The sequence below is a fragment of the Mus caroli genome, unplaced genomic scaffold (genome assembly GCF_978045245.1).
Source record: "Mus caroli unplaced genomic scaffold, Mus_caroli_1 scaffold_20, whole genome shotgun sequence".
Lineage (NCBI taxonomy): Eukaryota > Metazoa > Chordata > Mammalia > Rodentia > Muridae > Mus > Mus caroli.
In genome coordinates this window covers 18880903-18893967 of record NW_028227275.1, presented here as the reverse complement: position 1 = coordinate 18893967, position 13065 = coordinate 18880903, and the positions used below count along the sequence as shown (strand labels likewise).

Below are 13065 nucleotides of genomic sequence, written 5' to 3'. Positions count from 1 at the left end.
CACCATTTCTGTTTAAGCAAACTAGTACCAGGATCAATACTCCCAGACACCTCAGTACACTGTTTCGTTCACTCCACCAAGTTTTTCTTGATTCAAGTAAGATGGGGACAGAAGGGAAGGAGGACAGCAGTGAGCTAGCCAAAGGGGACAGGGGTGCGTCTCAGGCCAGGGAGATAGCGTGTGCACTGTGGAGGTGCAGGGTATTGTAGCACAATGATGCTCTGCATGGTAGGTGCAGGGCATGTGGCAGGAAGGATGCTGGGAAGCAGGCCTCATGGGGACCAGGTCCAAAGGATGAAGGCTGACAAGGTGACGGTATGGTAAAAAAAGAACACAGTAGGGCTGGAGGTGTGGCTCAGTGGATAGTGCTTGACTGAGTTCATGACAGCCTGGCTCCCATTCCTAACACTGGAAGAAGAAAAAATAAAGCAAGAAAATAATTACATTGAAGTATGCAGGGGACCAAGAGAGGGCAAGACGCAGAGAATAATGGATAGGGGAGTACTGGAGGTAACATCTGCTCATTCATTCATTCAGGATTGTTTATAACCTGCTGTATGCCAGGCTCTACGCTGGTCACCAGGAAAATACTGAGAATGAGAGAAAATTTCTGTGCCGTGGAATGCTCGTTCTAAATCTTTAGCTCTGTTTCTCCACCCTGCTCCCTCTGCTGGTCCCCCACATGGCCAGCCTGGAAAAACTCCAGACCTCTACACCCCACCCACCCACCAACCCAGGAGGCACAGAACCTATATATCTTTCCTCCCATTGTGGTGCTAGAAACGGAGCCTAAAGCCTTGTGCATGCTAGGCAAACACTCTACCACTGAGCTACATCCTCAGTGACCCTGTCCTTTGCATTGTCCCCAGCTCCAGGAAAACATACTGCTTCCTCCCATGAAGAGAGAACTCTAGATGGTACAAGAGAGGAAAGATGGATCTTTTCCAGAAAAAGGCAAAAGAGAGCCTAAGAGACCCAGGCCAGGATGTGTCACAGAGAGCACTCTGCTAATGAGACAGTTTTTGTGAACGGGAGAGATGCCTGGAGACTGCTAGTCTTATACCCAAGGCAAGCAAGCATCTTACTCAGTATGACCAGCAGCTCAGCCTTCCTGGCCTGTAAAATGGGAAGACAGGCTTGCACACCGGTGAGAGTGGACTCATATGAATGTGCCTTACCTTCTGAGCACAGTCCTGGGCATAGCAAACGCCCACACACGGTAGGTAATGGTAACAGTAATCACACTATTACTGCTAGTAATAGATGCTTGCCGCCTGAACAAATACATCTCAGGAGAAGGGGCCAGGCACGCAGGTGCCCCTTCCAGGAGCAGCTGTCAATTGTTGAGTGGAATGCTCTGGACTGTAAGACTTTGAGAAATAGACTTGCTTCTGCTACTAATTTGTCTAGGGACCCCAGAGGAGTTCTTTGGCTCCTTAAACACTGCTTTCAAGACGCAGAAGCCCTCAATACACTTAGATACACACACTCATTCTTCAAACACGTAGGAAAAGCCTAGCTACCAGGTTAGAAATGACAAGCCAGGCAATGGTCCCCAGACTCAAGGAGCTAGGTTTTCACACAACCTCATGAGCGAAGTTCAGAGTAGCAACAGGTACAGACTAGATGAAGCCAGTGGGAGGGAGGGATTAACTACTGAGGTGGGAGGAGAAGCCAGACAGGAGAGGGTCCCTGGAGCTGGTGAATTGGGATTCTAAGTGGCAGAGACCCATGGATCAGAAGCATGCATGTGAGACAGATCAGTGCATGCTGCGAATGCAATTGCTGCTTCCAGAAATGCAGACTCTGGACACAGGGTGGAGGGAGATGGGGCGGGGGAGAGAGGAGAGCGGAAAGCATTGTGCAGAGGCTGCAGCTGGGGTCTGTCAGAGCCTGCAATACCAAGGGAAGGAGCTGGAGTCACACCATAGGGAGGTTTTGAAGTAAGGCCGAGACATGATCAGACTTGCATTTTTCAAAAGGGCATTTAGCTTTGGGGCAGCCGTGTGCAAGGCGTCAAGTATGTTTCTGAGCAGTGCCCCAGAGGAGATGTGAACAGCCTGGTGTGGGGGGTAGTAGGGGCCACTGGATGACCTCCAAAGTTCTTTCCAGACCTAAGAGTCTGTGGGTCAGGGTTTTGTTTGTTTGGGTTTTTTTTCTCCCTGGAATCATTTAAAATGCATTAGTGGGTCTTGCTATTTAAGAGCCTCCTCTTGGGAATGGTTGTGTGAGACAAAGATTCAGTTCCTGGTTTGTCTTCAGTGGGAATCCAAATTTCCTGCTGTTCTGTGGGCCGAAGCAGGGTAAGGCTGCTCGAGGGGGGTCACCAGAGAAGCTCCTTGGGGTGGGGGAGGGGAGAGGAGAAGCAGCTGTGGATGGTGAAGAGAAAAGGAAACTCCAGCCTAGCTTCAGGCTCACAGCTGACCATCGTCCTACTGAGTGGCCCTTGCATAGGATTCATGAGCCCTGCTAATTAGCAGGGTCCTGGAGATATACATGGCTCTGACACCAAAGGCTAGCTTCCAGAAGGAGCTGGAAGAGAAGTAGGCCTCCCCAAGTGAGGCCAGTTTGGAGATTCACCTTAATGCCAGAGGCCACCTCAGCCCCAGAAAGGCCACCTCTAAACCATGCCTCCCTCCCCCAACCACACACATTTATTAGCACCCTTTGAGCTCCGGAGTCTCGGGTGCTGTCCTAGGTGCTGAATCTGTACAGGCGAGCAACTTGTGCTGTGTCTCCACCCCCAACACCATTGGCAGGGCAGCATCTCCTTGAAGACTCTTGTTTCTACCCTTGCAAAGGCCTCTTTGGATGAGAGGTGCAGGGCTGTGAAGTGTAACATAAGCTGCTCTTTGAGGCCAGGGTGAAAGATAGGCTGACTTCAAAGAGAAGGGTTTCCACTATACGCAGTGGAAAGAGCCCACCCAGCTTAGGTGACTGCTTCCCTGAGACTTGGGGCTCGCGGCTCCCAGTGCATCCAGGCAGAGGTCTAAGAAGTAAAACCTCATTCTCCAATGCAGGTAACCTTAGTCCTCCAAGGGAGCCTTAAGTGACTTCCTTCTCTAATCCTGACCACAAGGAGTGAACCACTCTCTCCAGCTGAATGCGGAGAACATCAAGTGGGGCTGTGACCGCCGAGCCTATGGGAGCTTTGCAGCTGAGCTAGGAGGGAAAAATCCAAGCGCTCAGGCCTGTGCCTTTCCTGGGAGCTTCAGTAAGATTTGCAGGACAAGGTGGCTCATTTAAGACAGGTGTGACAAAAGAAGTCAGGAGGCTCGGGCCAGAAACCCCACTGAAATCAATGCTCTAGCCAGAAGGAACCTGGCATAGGCAAGGAAAAAGACATCCCTATGGTCCCTCCTCTGGTCACCAGGACAGTCTCTTAGCTCAGCAGTGATTCCATGACCTTGTCAGAGTACTTGTGAGGTGCAAACAAAGATAAGAGTAACTGGAAACATCAGCGAGGGTCATTTTACACTCTCTGCACTCTCCATTCTTCTGTGGCTAATTAAAGCAATATGTCAAAATGTCCCTTGGAAGAGATCTTTAAGAATATGTCTGTTAAGTAAACAAGGTTTTACTAATTAGTACCCGGCCTTCCCATCCCTCCCAGAACTTCCCTGTAGAACTTCCCGGTGCAGGCTGCTCCCCTCCTGCCCTGCCCCCCAGCAGAAAGGGTGGCAGAGAAGTCACAGTCTCTCCTGACTCAGAGAATGGGGGACAAATCCAGTCGCCTGTCATTTGTGTAGCTATCACTTTCGCCTCCGGATGTTGATCAGATTTCCTGGGCTGGAACCAACGCACACGGGGGCCAGGGGACTGGAATGTTTCCAAGAAGGGAGTGTTTTGTTTCACACAAAGTCCATCCAATTTCTTTCAAGGAAAAATTTTTTTTCCTTTTTTTCTTCTTTCTTGCTTTCTAGGTGTCTAGCACTTTTGAAAGGCAAATCTTAGGACTTTCCTCTATTGATAAAGATGCTGATCCTTATCTTCTGTTAAGACAACCCCCTTCCACGAGCACACGAAAGGCAGCATAGGACTTGGGGAGTGACTGATCTAGTGCTACTGTGAGTCAGTACCAGAGAAACAGAACTTTTCAAACCCCCAAATTTGTAATAATAGCAGCATTAATAATAGTCTCCTTGTAATTTTCTAAGTGTTTCCACAGCTCATAATTATCCTTCACAACAACTTTGGGGGGAGTTTAGGTAAACCAGCCTCAAAGGAGCAGATGTGAGTTCCAGACTAGCTCTGCTGTCCACTTGCTATTGGGCTCTGCCTGGTCATCTCTCCACTCTGGATCTCAGGGTCCTCGGCTATGAAACAGAGCTGATTGGAACATTCCCCAAATCTCTACCATCTGTAAAGCACTGCTGGGCTCCGAGATCCTGGTGCCGTAGAGCCTTGGGGCCAGCTAATCAGTAGTGTTGGGGCTTCCCTGTGCACTAAGGGAAGTTCAGCAACAACCCGGCCTCTCTCCCACCAGATGATGCTTGCAGTATCCTTCATTCCAATTGTGGCAATATATTATCTCTAGACCCTGCCAAAAGTCTGGGTGGTGTGAGTTCAGTAATCTCTCCAATCACTACTGCCTAGGGGCTGCAGTGGGGTCGGAAACATAAGGAGCATGGGGGAACAAAGGTCTTTCCATCCATCCTTCACTCTTTTTCTCTAGCCCTTCACACCTTCTTGTACATGTTTCAAACCCAATCTCACAGTCCTCTGCTACTTCTTATTTCTTAAACGCCCTAAGTGGTCCAGCGTGTGTTTGGTGTGATAATGAACCAATTGATTTCATACTTTCTCCTAAGGAGAGTTCACAGGTTTATGTCCCCTAAGCAACCAGCCAGACTCTTCAGAAATCCAGAGCAGAGTCCAGGCTGGCCTGGGAGCCTCTATCTGCAGCCTGCAGGAGGCTCGGTGAGCAAGGATTTGTCAGCACTCTTAAATCACTGGGCTCTGAGGAAGGCTTCTCCCAGCAGAAAGATCCTTCCTCAGGAATCAATAGCTCAGGGCCTTCCATCACATTCAGAATTATCCTGGGACCTGTAAAATTTCTTTCCCCCAAGCATGGCAGAACCCCAAAGTGAAAATCCAGCAGTGGGCCAGAGAGAGACCTGCCAGTCAGACTTTGCTCATCAGTCCAGATGCCACCATGACCAGAAGCTGATGTGCAAACCTCAACACTTGGCCTTAGCTGCAGAGGAAAAGATCCCACCATGTTCCCAGTGATCCAGCACTAATAGCCCCTTCCAAATGACTAGCTCTTCGCATCGCACCTAAAGAGAAGAATCCCAAAGAACATCTTCCCCCATCTTTGCTCACCTACCCTCACAGGAAGGTCCTATACTCTTCCTATACTGAAGGTAATTATTCTCCTCCGATCTTACGTAGAATCAGATCAAGACCGAGAAGTTAAATAGGCTGACGTGGATCTCAAACACAGTTCTCGGAATCGCACTTAAGGAAAGGGGCTATGGCTCTCTGGTGGCCTACATCCTCACCTCCCTTCTTTCTTATGGATGAAGACCCATCTTGTCAGTGAGACCGAAGAGCTGAACAATCTTAAGCATTTTCCTTGGCAATAAGCACCCACTGGGTGACCTTCAAGGGCAGGAGAGGATTTTACTTCTCAGAATTCCGGATTGGCACCAGGGTTCCTAATGAAGAAAGGCCACCAAATCTCCTAAAGCTCCAAGAAGAACCAACCCCAAGGAAGTGCATACAGGACATAAAGAAACTGGGTGATAGTGGAAAACTATAGTGGAGTTACCCATGGACCCACCAGACCAGCAGAACAGAAGGACATCAGAAATGAGAGCATCTTCTAGGTGCCCCAGATGCCAGAAGAGGAGGGATTGTTTGAGACCACAGCCTCTACTACGGTGACCTTGAGCTGAGATCGGCAAGGATGAAGGACATCGGGAAACACTCTTTGGGAATTTTTTAGTTCACCTGGGATCTGAGTTTGAGGGGTCCCACCAGCAGAGGTGTGACTGCAGGACAGAGAGACTGTTCCAACATGCCTTAGAGGATGTCTAGGCCTCGCCTTAGGTTCTAAGACTATCTGGTGAGGGCCTGCGCATTTCTGATTCCATTGCACGGAGTTGCACAGCTTTTGCCTAAAGATCATTTAGAGCAATAAGACAAGACAGAGGAGGGAGGAGAGAGGATAACTTGGAATTTTACAGCCTGTGTATGTTCATTATGAGAGCTTTATCTGCCCTTGTCTTCTTGCAAAGAAAATTTCCCTAAATTTACTAAAGCTATTAGTATACTCAAGTCTGGCCAGTCAGTAATTACCAGTGCCTACTGCGTAGAAACATATGTCCATTTTCACAGCACAGAAGAAGCAGGTCACTGGAGTGGAGAAAGCTCCAAACAGGGAACTGGGAATCCTGGGGCTTGGCCCCATCTCTTCTACCAAACAGCCATGTGACCTTGGGAAAAACACTACTTTTACTTCAGCTGTGTTTTTTTTTTGTAAATACATTGTACAGGGGAATGTTGGGAATGGGGTGAGGTAGACCAGATACTCCCCAGAGCTCCTCTTTTTTTTCTAGTCTTAAATATTCTTAGGTTCCCAGAATTCAAAGAATACCCAGATACCAAGCAAAAAAACCAATGATCTCAGAGAGCAAGCGGGGCTATGTATCGGCTCTGCCTCCCCGGAATATTCTGCCATCCCACTGCTTCTGAGGTCCTAGGACCACCTGAAGTCACAGGACATGTGGTGGAAGGGCCCCAGTCACAGTGTCCTCAATCACAATGGATGATTGTTGAGGGGTTGGTAGCCTGAGCTTTCTTAAAGCATTAAGTTACTATGGCCAGTGAAGGGTAAGAAACAAGTCACTAGTCCTGAGCTAGGTGGTTTTGGTGCCCCCTACTGGTCACCAAGGAGCCCGTTCCACCTCCAAGCTTCCACTGACTTGGAAGGAGGCAAGAAAGCCTGAGGACCAACTCAGGTGGTCACAACCCGTTTAACAGAAGAATTTCCTGGTCGGTGGTCTAGTCCCTCTATAAGAATCTGTGTTTCAGTCTCCGCATTACACAAGCCATTGGTCTACTCATCCACAGGGCTCCTCCATGCAACCATAGGATACCTTAACCAAACACCCTGGAGCCAAAGAATAAGCACCAGGGTTCAGAAGGCCAGGTGTAGTCCAGATGAAGAAAGGAAGACAGAGCAACAAGCAGGTATATCACTGCACACATCCCTAATGGAAAGAAGGTCTTGGGAAATGCAGCAGAGAAATGTTGACTGCAGGCAAACAGGGAATGGGGGTGGGGGTGGGCATGAATTGGTAACCCCCCACATAAGATCATTAGCCTAACGCAGGTATCCAAGGAGTTTGAACACATCCCCATTGGTAGGGTTGTAGTACGGTGAATGGCTCAACCCCAACCCATCAGCTAAAGAGCAGAAGCCACCGGCAGCCTTCAACCTTCTCCAGAGTCTATCAGCACCAACTGGAGACCAAAATGTTCTAATCTAGTCCAGCACCAAGAACTAAACTCCCTTCCTTGCCTACCAAATTGACTTTAGAACCTGCCTCCAGAAGAGGCTTTTTAACCAAGACAGGAAAGAGAGAGGGGAAAAACCGCCTCCTTGAAGACCATATTGGGCCAACTGTCCATATTCCCATTTTCCCACCCTCCACGTCTCTGTCTCAATACCCAAGTGTGAGGAACTGTTCAAGTCTCTGGATCTGCTTTAATTCAACGGGGGTACTTCCTGTCCCAAGTTATCATGGTTTCAAATCTTCCCTGATAGCTTTTCCCCAGGAGTTCTTCCCAGGTTCAACACAGCATCAAACCGCTACTCTGGGAACCTTTTTGCTTTCTTTCCCAACTGGCTTCATTTTTCGAAGTCTTGCACCCATCCCAGAAGGTACCTCAAGTGCAACTCATGAATGCTTCCAGGAGAACGGATGAGATGTACAGATGCCACGGTAGGTGAACCCACCCAATAGCAATAGTAATCATTAGTCATTCAAGAAGGAAGCCCCCACCCCCACCCCTAGGGAGGCTCCCATCCCAGCTGAGATGACTTTGGATTCTTTAGTTGGTTTCTGCAGAAGCGGGACTAACCAGGGCTCCCAACTACTGTACTGCAAAAGAATCACGCTGCATTGCTGGGCATGCCCCCAAGCCTGCCTGCTGCCCCACCAAAACCTTTATGTGATTCCATAAGATCAAGGGGGGACCCCATGGTTCCCCTAGAATGCCAGAAAAGAGCTTGCCTGAAACATCCTTAGCTAGAAAGCCAGACCACACCTCGGTCCAGCAAAAGGCGGCTGGCAGCTACGCTGTGCACCGGGCTGGCTCCGGGAGCACTCTGCCACTCAGCGCTGTGCAGGGGAGACAGCTCGGCTTCCCGGGAGAAGAGCTATGCCCCGGGGGATCTTCCCCAACCTGGAAGCGTTGGCAGTCGGCCGAGGCTGGTAGCTTAGTCGTCCCCAAACTGAGCCCGCCAGCTGGGTGACTCCCCGGGTACCCTCAGCACAGCCTTCACCTGCTCCGCCCCCTACTAGCCCCATTGCCCCCTTCTCAAACCGCTGACCTCCATCCTCTGTGCCACTAACACGTTCTCTGCCAACTGTGGGCTGTCACCCCCACACCTCGGCTCCCATCTCTTCCACCACCTCCAGCCTGGCGCCCGCCTAGCCCCCAGCCCGCGGGGAGGATCTGCGCGCCAATCGAGTCCAGCGCCTCTTGGCAAGTTGGGAGCAGCGTCGCCGCCTTCGCAGTCCCGATCTTCCCAGGTCCCCAGCTGCATCCCCGCCACCCCTGGGGGCGTGCGGGGAGGGGTGCGCTGGGCTGGAGAAACTTTCTCCGCCGGAAGGGGTGGGGGCTCCAGGAGCGGATACTCACGCCCGGGTCAGCGCTCGGAGCCATCCTCTGGCTCTCTCAGCCCCACCGCTTGGGGGCGTCGGAGCGCGGGCGCTCGATGCTGCCTCTGCCGCCGGCGCCGCCGCCTTGCAGCGCCCAGCCCTGGTCCCGGGCTGGCCTCGAGCCTCCCGCCCCGACGCCGCGCGCTCGCTTTATACAACTCCACTCGAGCGCGCCCGGGCTTATGTAAAGGCTGGCGGAGGCCCGCAGCCAATGGCGCGGCAGCTGGAGCCGGGGCCCAAGCTTGGGGGGCGCACGCGCGGCCAATCGCGGCCCGGGGAGCCCGAGGAGCCGGGTGGGGGAAGGGGCGCCTCCCCGCGCTGATTTAGGAGCCGGGATTGCGGTGGCAGCAGCCGGCAGCCAGGCTGGCCCGGCGCGGCGGGCATTGGGGTGGGCGGCGGCGCGGGCGGCGGCGAGGGCGGGTGCCCCCCGTGCTCTGCCGCGCCCCGCCGCCGCGCCGCGTAACCTTCAGGAGGCAGCGGGGCCTGGCGAGTGGGGAGAGGGCGCCTTGGAGGGACGCTGGGGACCGGGCGGGCGGGAAGCGGATGTCCCCAGGGGGGGAGCGCGGGGAAGTCAGTGCAAGAGGGGGAAGGGAGGCCAGCGAGCCCCAGGACCCTGCAGCCACGCCGAGCGCAGGGCGGGGGGTAGCGGCCGCGCTGCTGTCTTTCTGCCTCCCAGATAGCGATCTGGCGGCTCCCAGGCCCGGCCAGAGCGGCCGCGCGAGCCACGCCGATGGCGAGATTTCTCGCTGGGGAGCGAGCTCCGAGTCGATCTTTATCCAGCCTAGGGACGTGTCCGAGCGCCTCCGGGGGACTGCTCAGTATGGGGAACAGAGCTTCACCACGGTCCCAGAGGGCGGGGAGCAGGCGAGCGCAGCTCGGCGGTCAGGCGCGGCGGCCCAGGCAACTGCGGGTAGAGTCTGCTTTCCCACATCCGCGCCCTCCGCCCCCGCAGGCAGAGTCCTCACCGTACCTAGCCCCCTCTCCAGCAGCACCCACCAGGGCTGAGCCTGGCCCACCTGCTCAGGGCGTCTGCATCTTTTGCCCACACGGAGTACTACCGCTTGCTCTTTCTCCGTTGTCACCAGCTGGCACAGCTGGGTGCAATGGCTTTGGTCTCTCTGGCCCAAGGGTAGTGGTGGGAGAGCAACTAACATGGTTTTGTTAGTAGCGCCCCATATACCTGTGTTTGGGGCAGGTAACTTGCTAAGGTCCACAACAATGGACCTTTTGCATCTACAATAGAACCTGGCTTATAATAGGTGCTCAGCAAGTAGTTAGTGAATTTTGACCTTTCATGAATAAGACGGTGGGTTTCTGAAAGCCAGACCCGGGGTCTTGGAGAAGGATATGGGACTCTGCTCAGCTCCAAAGGCTTTTGCGATCACTACTCACTAACTAGCTTGGCGTCTGTATGCCTGACACTTACAAAGACTTGGATGAGGGCTCTGCTATAGAGTTCCCTGTCAACCAGTTCCTGGCTGGACCTGGTTATCTCCCAGTACTGATTAGAACTGTCAGCCCCGTTTGTGCTCTTCTCTTAAAAGCAGAAGCTAAGCGTAGGCAGAGTCCATCTCTTGGGCCGCCAAGGAGCTCCTCAGCAGTGAGGAACCATTGAGTATCTGGCGAAAGTCACTGGCGTCTCTTTCTGGAAAAACTGGCCAATGTTTACACATAAGTGACTTTCGAGTATAATTTCAGGATCATTAGGAATCCCGAGTCTCTGGGTGCTCGACCCAATATCAACCTGTTTCTTCAGGGTTCCAGGCCAGTGGTTTGTAATCAACCTCTCTCTAGGGGTCGGAGACTGTTCTGTACCCTGTGAGAATCAGAATGGATGTGTGGATGTGCTTCTGGGAAAGATGCTCTCGTGTATGTGTGTGTGTGTGTGTGTGTGTGTGTGTGTGTGTGTGTCTGGGGTAGGGGTTGTTGCTAGAACATAATCCAAGGTTCTGCATTAATACACTTCATCCAGCAGCAAGTACACTTGGTCCCAAGCACCCCCCTGGTCCCCAGTTCCCTCCAAAGGAGCAGCGGTAGGCTCAGCATCCTGATGGCTCACACTACCGCCCTGTGCTGAGGATATCTGCATCCGTGTGGCTGTGGTCCTGGCACCTGAGAGACTGTATCCACACTTGTCCTCGGCGTCTTAGTCCCTGCCACTTTCTTTATGTGGAAATAAATAGCAGGTTGTCGGATTCTGTCTGATGCACGACTGTTCCTTAGCCAGAAGCTCCAACTCGGGGAGACAGCAAGTGACTGGTAATTAACCAGTCTCACTGGAGCCCAAGCATCCGAACACACCTTTCTTGGATTTGTTCTCACCTCTCTCTCTCTCTTTCTCTCTCTCTCTGCCTTGGAAGCTGTAAGCAGCAGCCCCAGCTGCCGAGCCTCACCTCACCTAAACCTGACAGATTTAGTAACCAGCTCAGTAATTATCAACATTAGCCACCCAGATGTGAATAGGTTGTCGGTGCAAAACAACCCTGCAATGATCTCACTCTCTCTAGTCAGGGAAGGGGATGACAGAGCCAAGGTGCCAGGAAAGGACAGTGAAATGTAAAGTGACAGGTGTTCCACTCAGGGAGTCCTTCGAGGGATAAGGGATGGGAAGGGATGGGCAGACCTGGTCCTAGAATTTCTAATTCTCCTAATGTTGCCTGTGTCTAGAAACCCTTGAAGCCAGGGTGTTTTAGAATTCAGAGAGGTGCCAAACATGTTGCACCATCCTGTGAGGTCTGGAGTCGCATCTGAAAATCAGACACATTCATATTTCCGCAGCGAAATGTCAGGATTTCTAGAGTAAGTGTTGAGGGGAAAGTGGTTTCGTGTCAGTTTAGGTCAGGATTTGTCTCCAGATGAGTTGAAGTAGCAAACTAGCAAAACCCCAAACAAATCCCAAATATTTTACCTCTTGGGGATGTGGACATTTGAAATTGAAGACAAAGACTGTGTTTTAGGTTGGTTGTCCCTGAAGAAATGAATTCTTCGTGAGAGTTGCAGAAGCAGCAGCCAGCAGTGGACGGAAAACCACAAATGGTGATCGGCACTCTAAGGATGTAAAAAAGTAACCCCTTTCTCACACCAAGCCATTTCTCTGGGTGGCCCTCTTTTTCTCAGGGAGCACGCATGCATCACGTGTCAATGGTGACAGGTATCAATGAGTGACAGGTGGTCAGGATGGGCCTTTGTCTAGGGTGAAAATAGACAGAAACTCCTTCTTGAAGAGATGCTTCAACCCCCACCCCCGGGGACAGTTGGTTCTGGAGACATAACTGTGGCAGACAGAGAGGAAGGAGCCTTCCATGGGGCCAGGGTTAGCTCAGAACGACTAGAGATAAACTCTTCCAGGAGGGATGCAGACCAGAAAGGCAGGCAAGAAGTAGGGAGATGCTCCCAAGTCCTGGGACAGCTGGGTGTTGAGGTCAGAACTGTTTGGGACTGGGGAGGACTCACTCCAGGAGGTGCCTGTCATAGTGGTCATCTGGGCTTAAGTGCTTGGTACTCACCTGACTAGGTGTGGAATATGCTTTTGGAGTTCCTCAGGCAGCAGAGTGTGCAGCCTGAGGGGCTGGGTGAGAGTCTGAGGCAGGGAACAAGATGGAGACATGGAAAGCTTGGGAACCTCTGACTACACAGTTCTGACTCTGTTTGAGTTGTTTAGCCACAAATATGCCCCCACCCCCACTCTGTTAAAAGGCTTTTTGGAGCTCAAGGTCAGCAGTAAATAAGTTTACACTTAAAGAATAGTCTGCTGGCCTTTGACTTAAGCCCTAGCACCTGACCAGTACCCCCTTTCTCTGCCAGAGTTCTCCTTGGTACCTGCAGGTCTAGTGACTGGGGGTCTATGCCATTCTCTCATGTTGATCCTCAGATTAGGGATTCTGAGATCTGGATGTTTTGGGTTCTTTCTTGTGGCTGAGTCCTTGTCACCTACTGCCCCACATTGTTCACATCAGCTTCCTCCTCAGCATCTGCAAACTCCCCCATGCCTCTTCCCTTGACACTCTCTATCCTGGCCTCACCTCCGTTTCTACCAACTGCCAGGAACCCCTTTCTTTTGTGGTACTTTGGTGGTCAGCTCTTGCTCCAGGCCTCAGCCCCTCCCAGTCTGGCATCTCCAACTTCCAACCCTGCCAGATTTCTGACAGACATGAGCTCATGCTTCTGGTTT

The 13065-nt window shown here is 52.0% G+C and overlaps 1 protein-coding gene across 1 annotated transcript in view; it reads right to left on the bottom strand.

The window, feature by feature from the left end:
• The window catches only part of Crtac1 (cartilage acidic protein 1), a 145172-nt gene extending 136145 nt beyond the window's left edge, over window positions 1-9027 (bottom strand). Inside the window, exon 1 of the mRNA XM_021151716.2 lies at window positions 8875-9027. Coding sequence (XP_021007375.1) covers window positions 8875-8898 — 24 coding nt within the window. The 5' untranslated portion in view covers window positions 8899-9027. The remainder of the gene's footprint in view (window positions 1-8874) is intronic.
• Between the last annotated feature and the right edge of the window lie 4038 nt (window positions 9028-13065).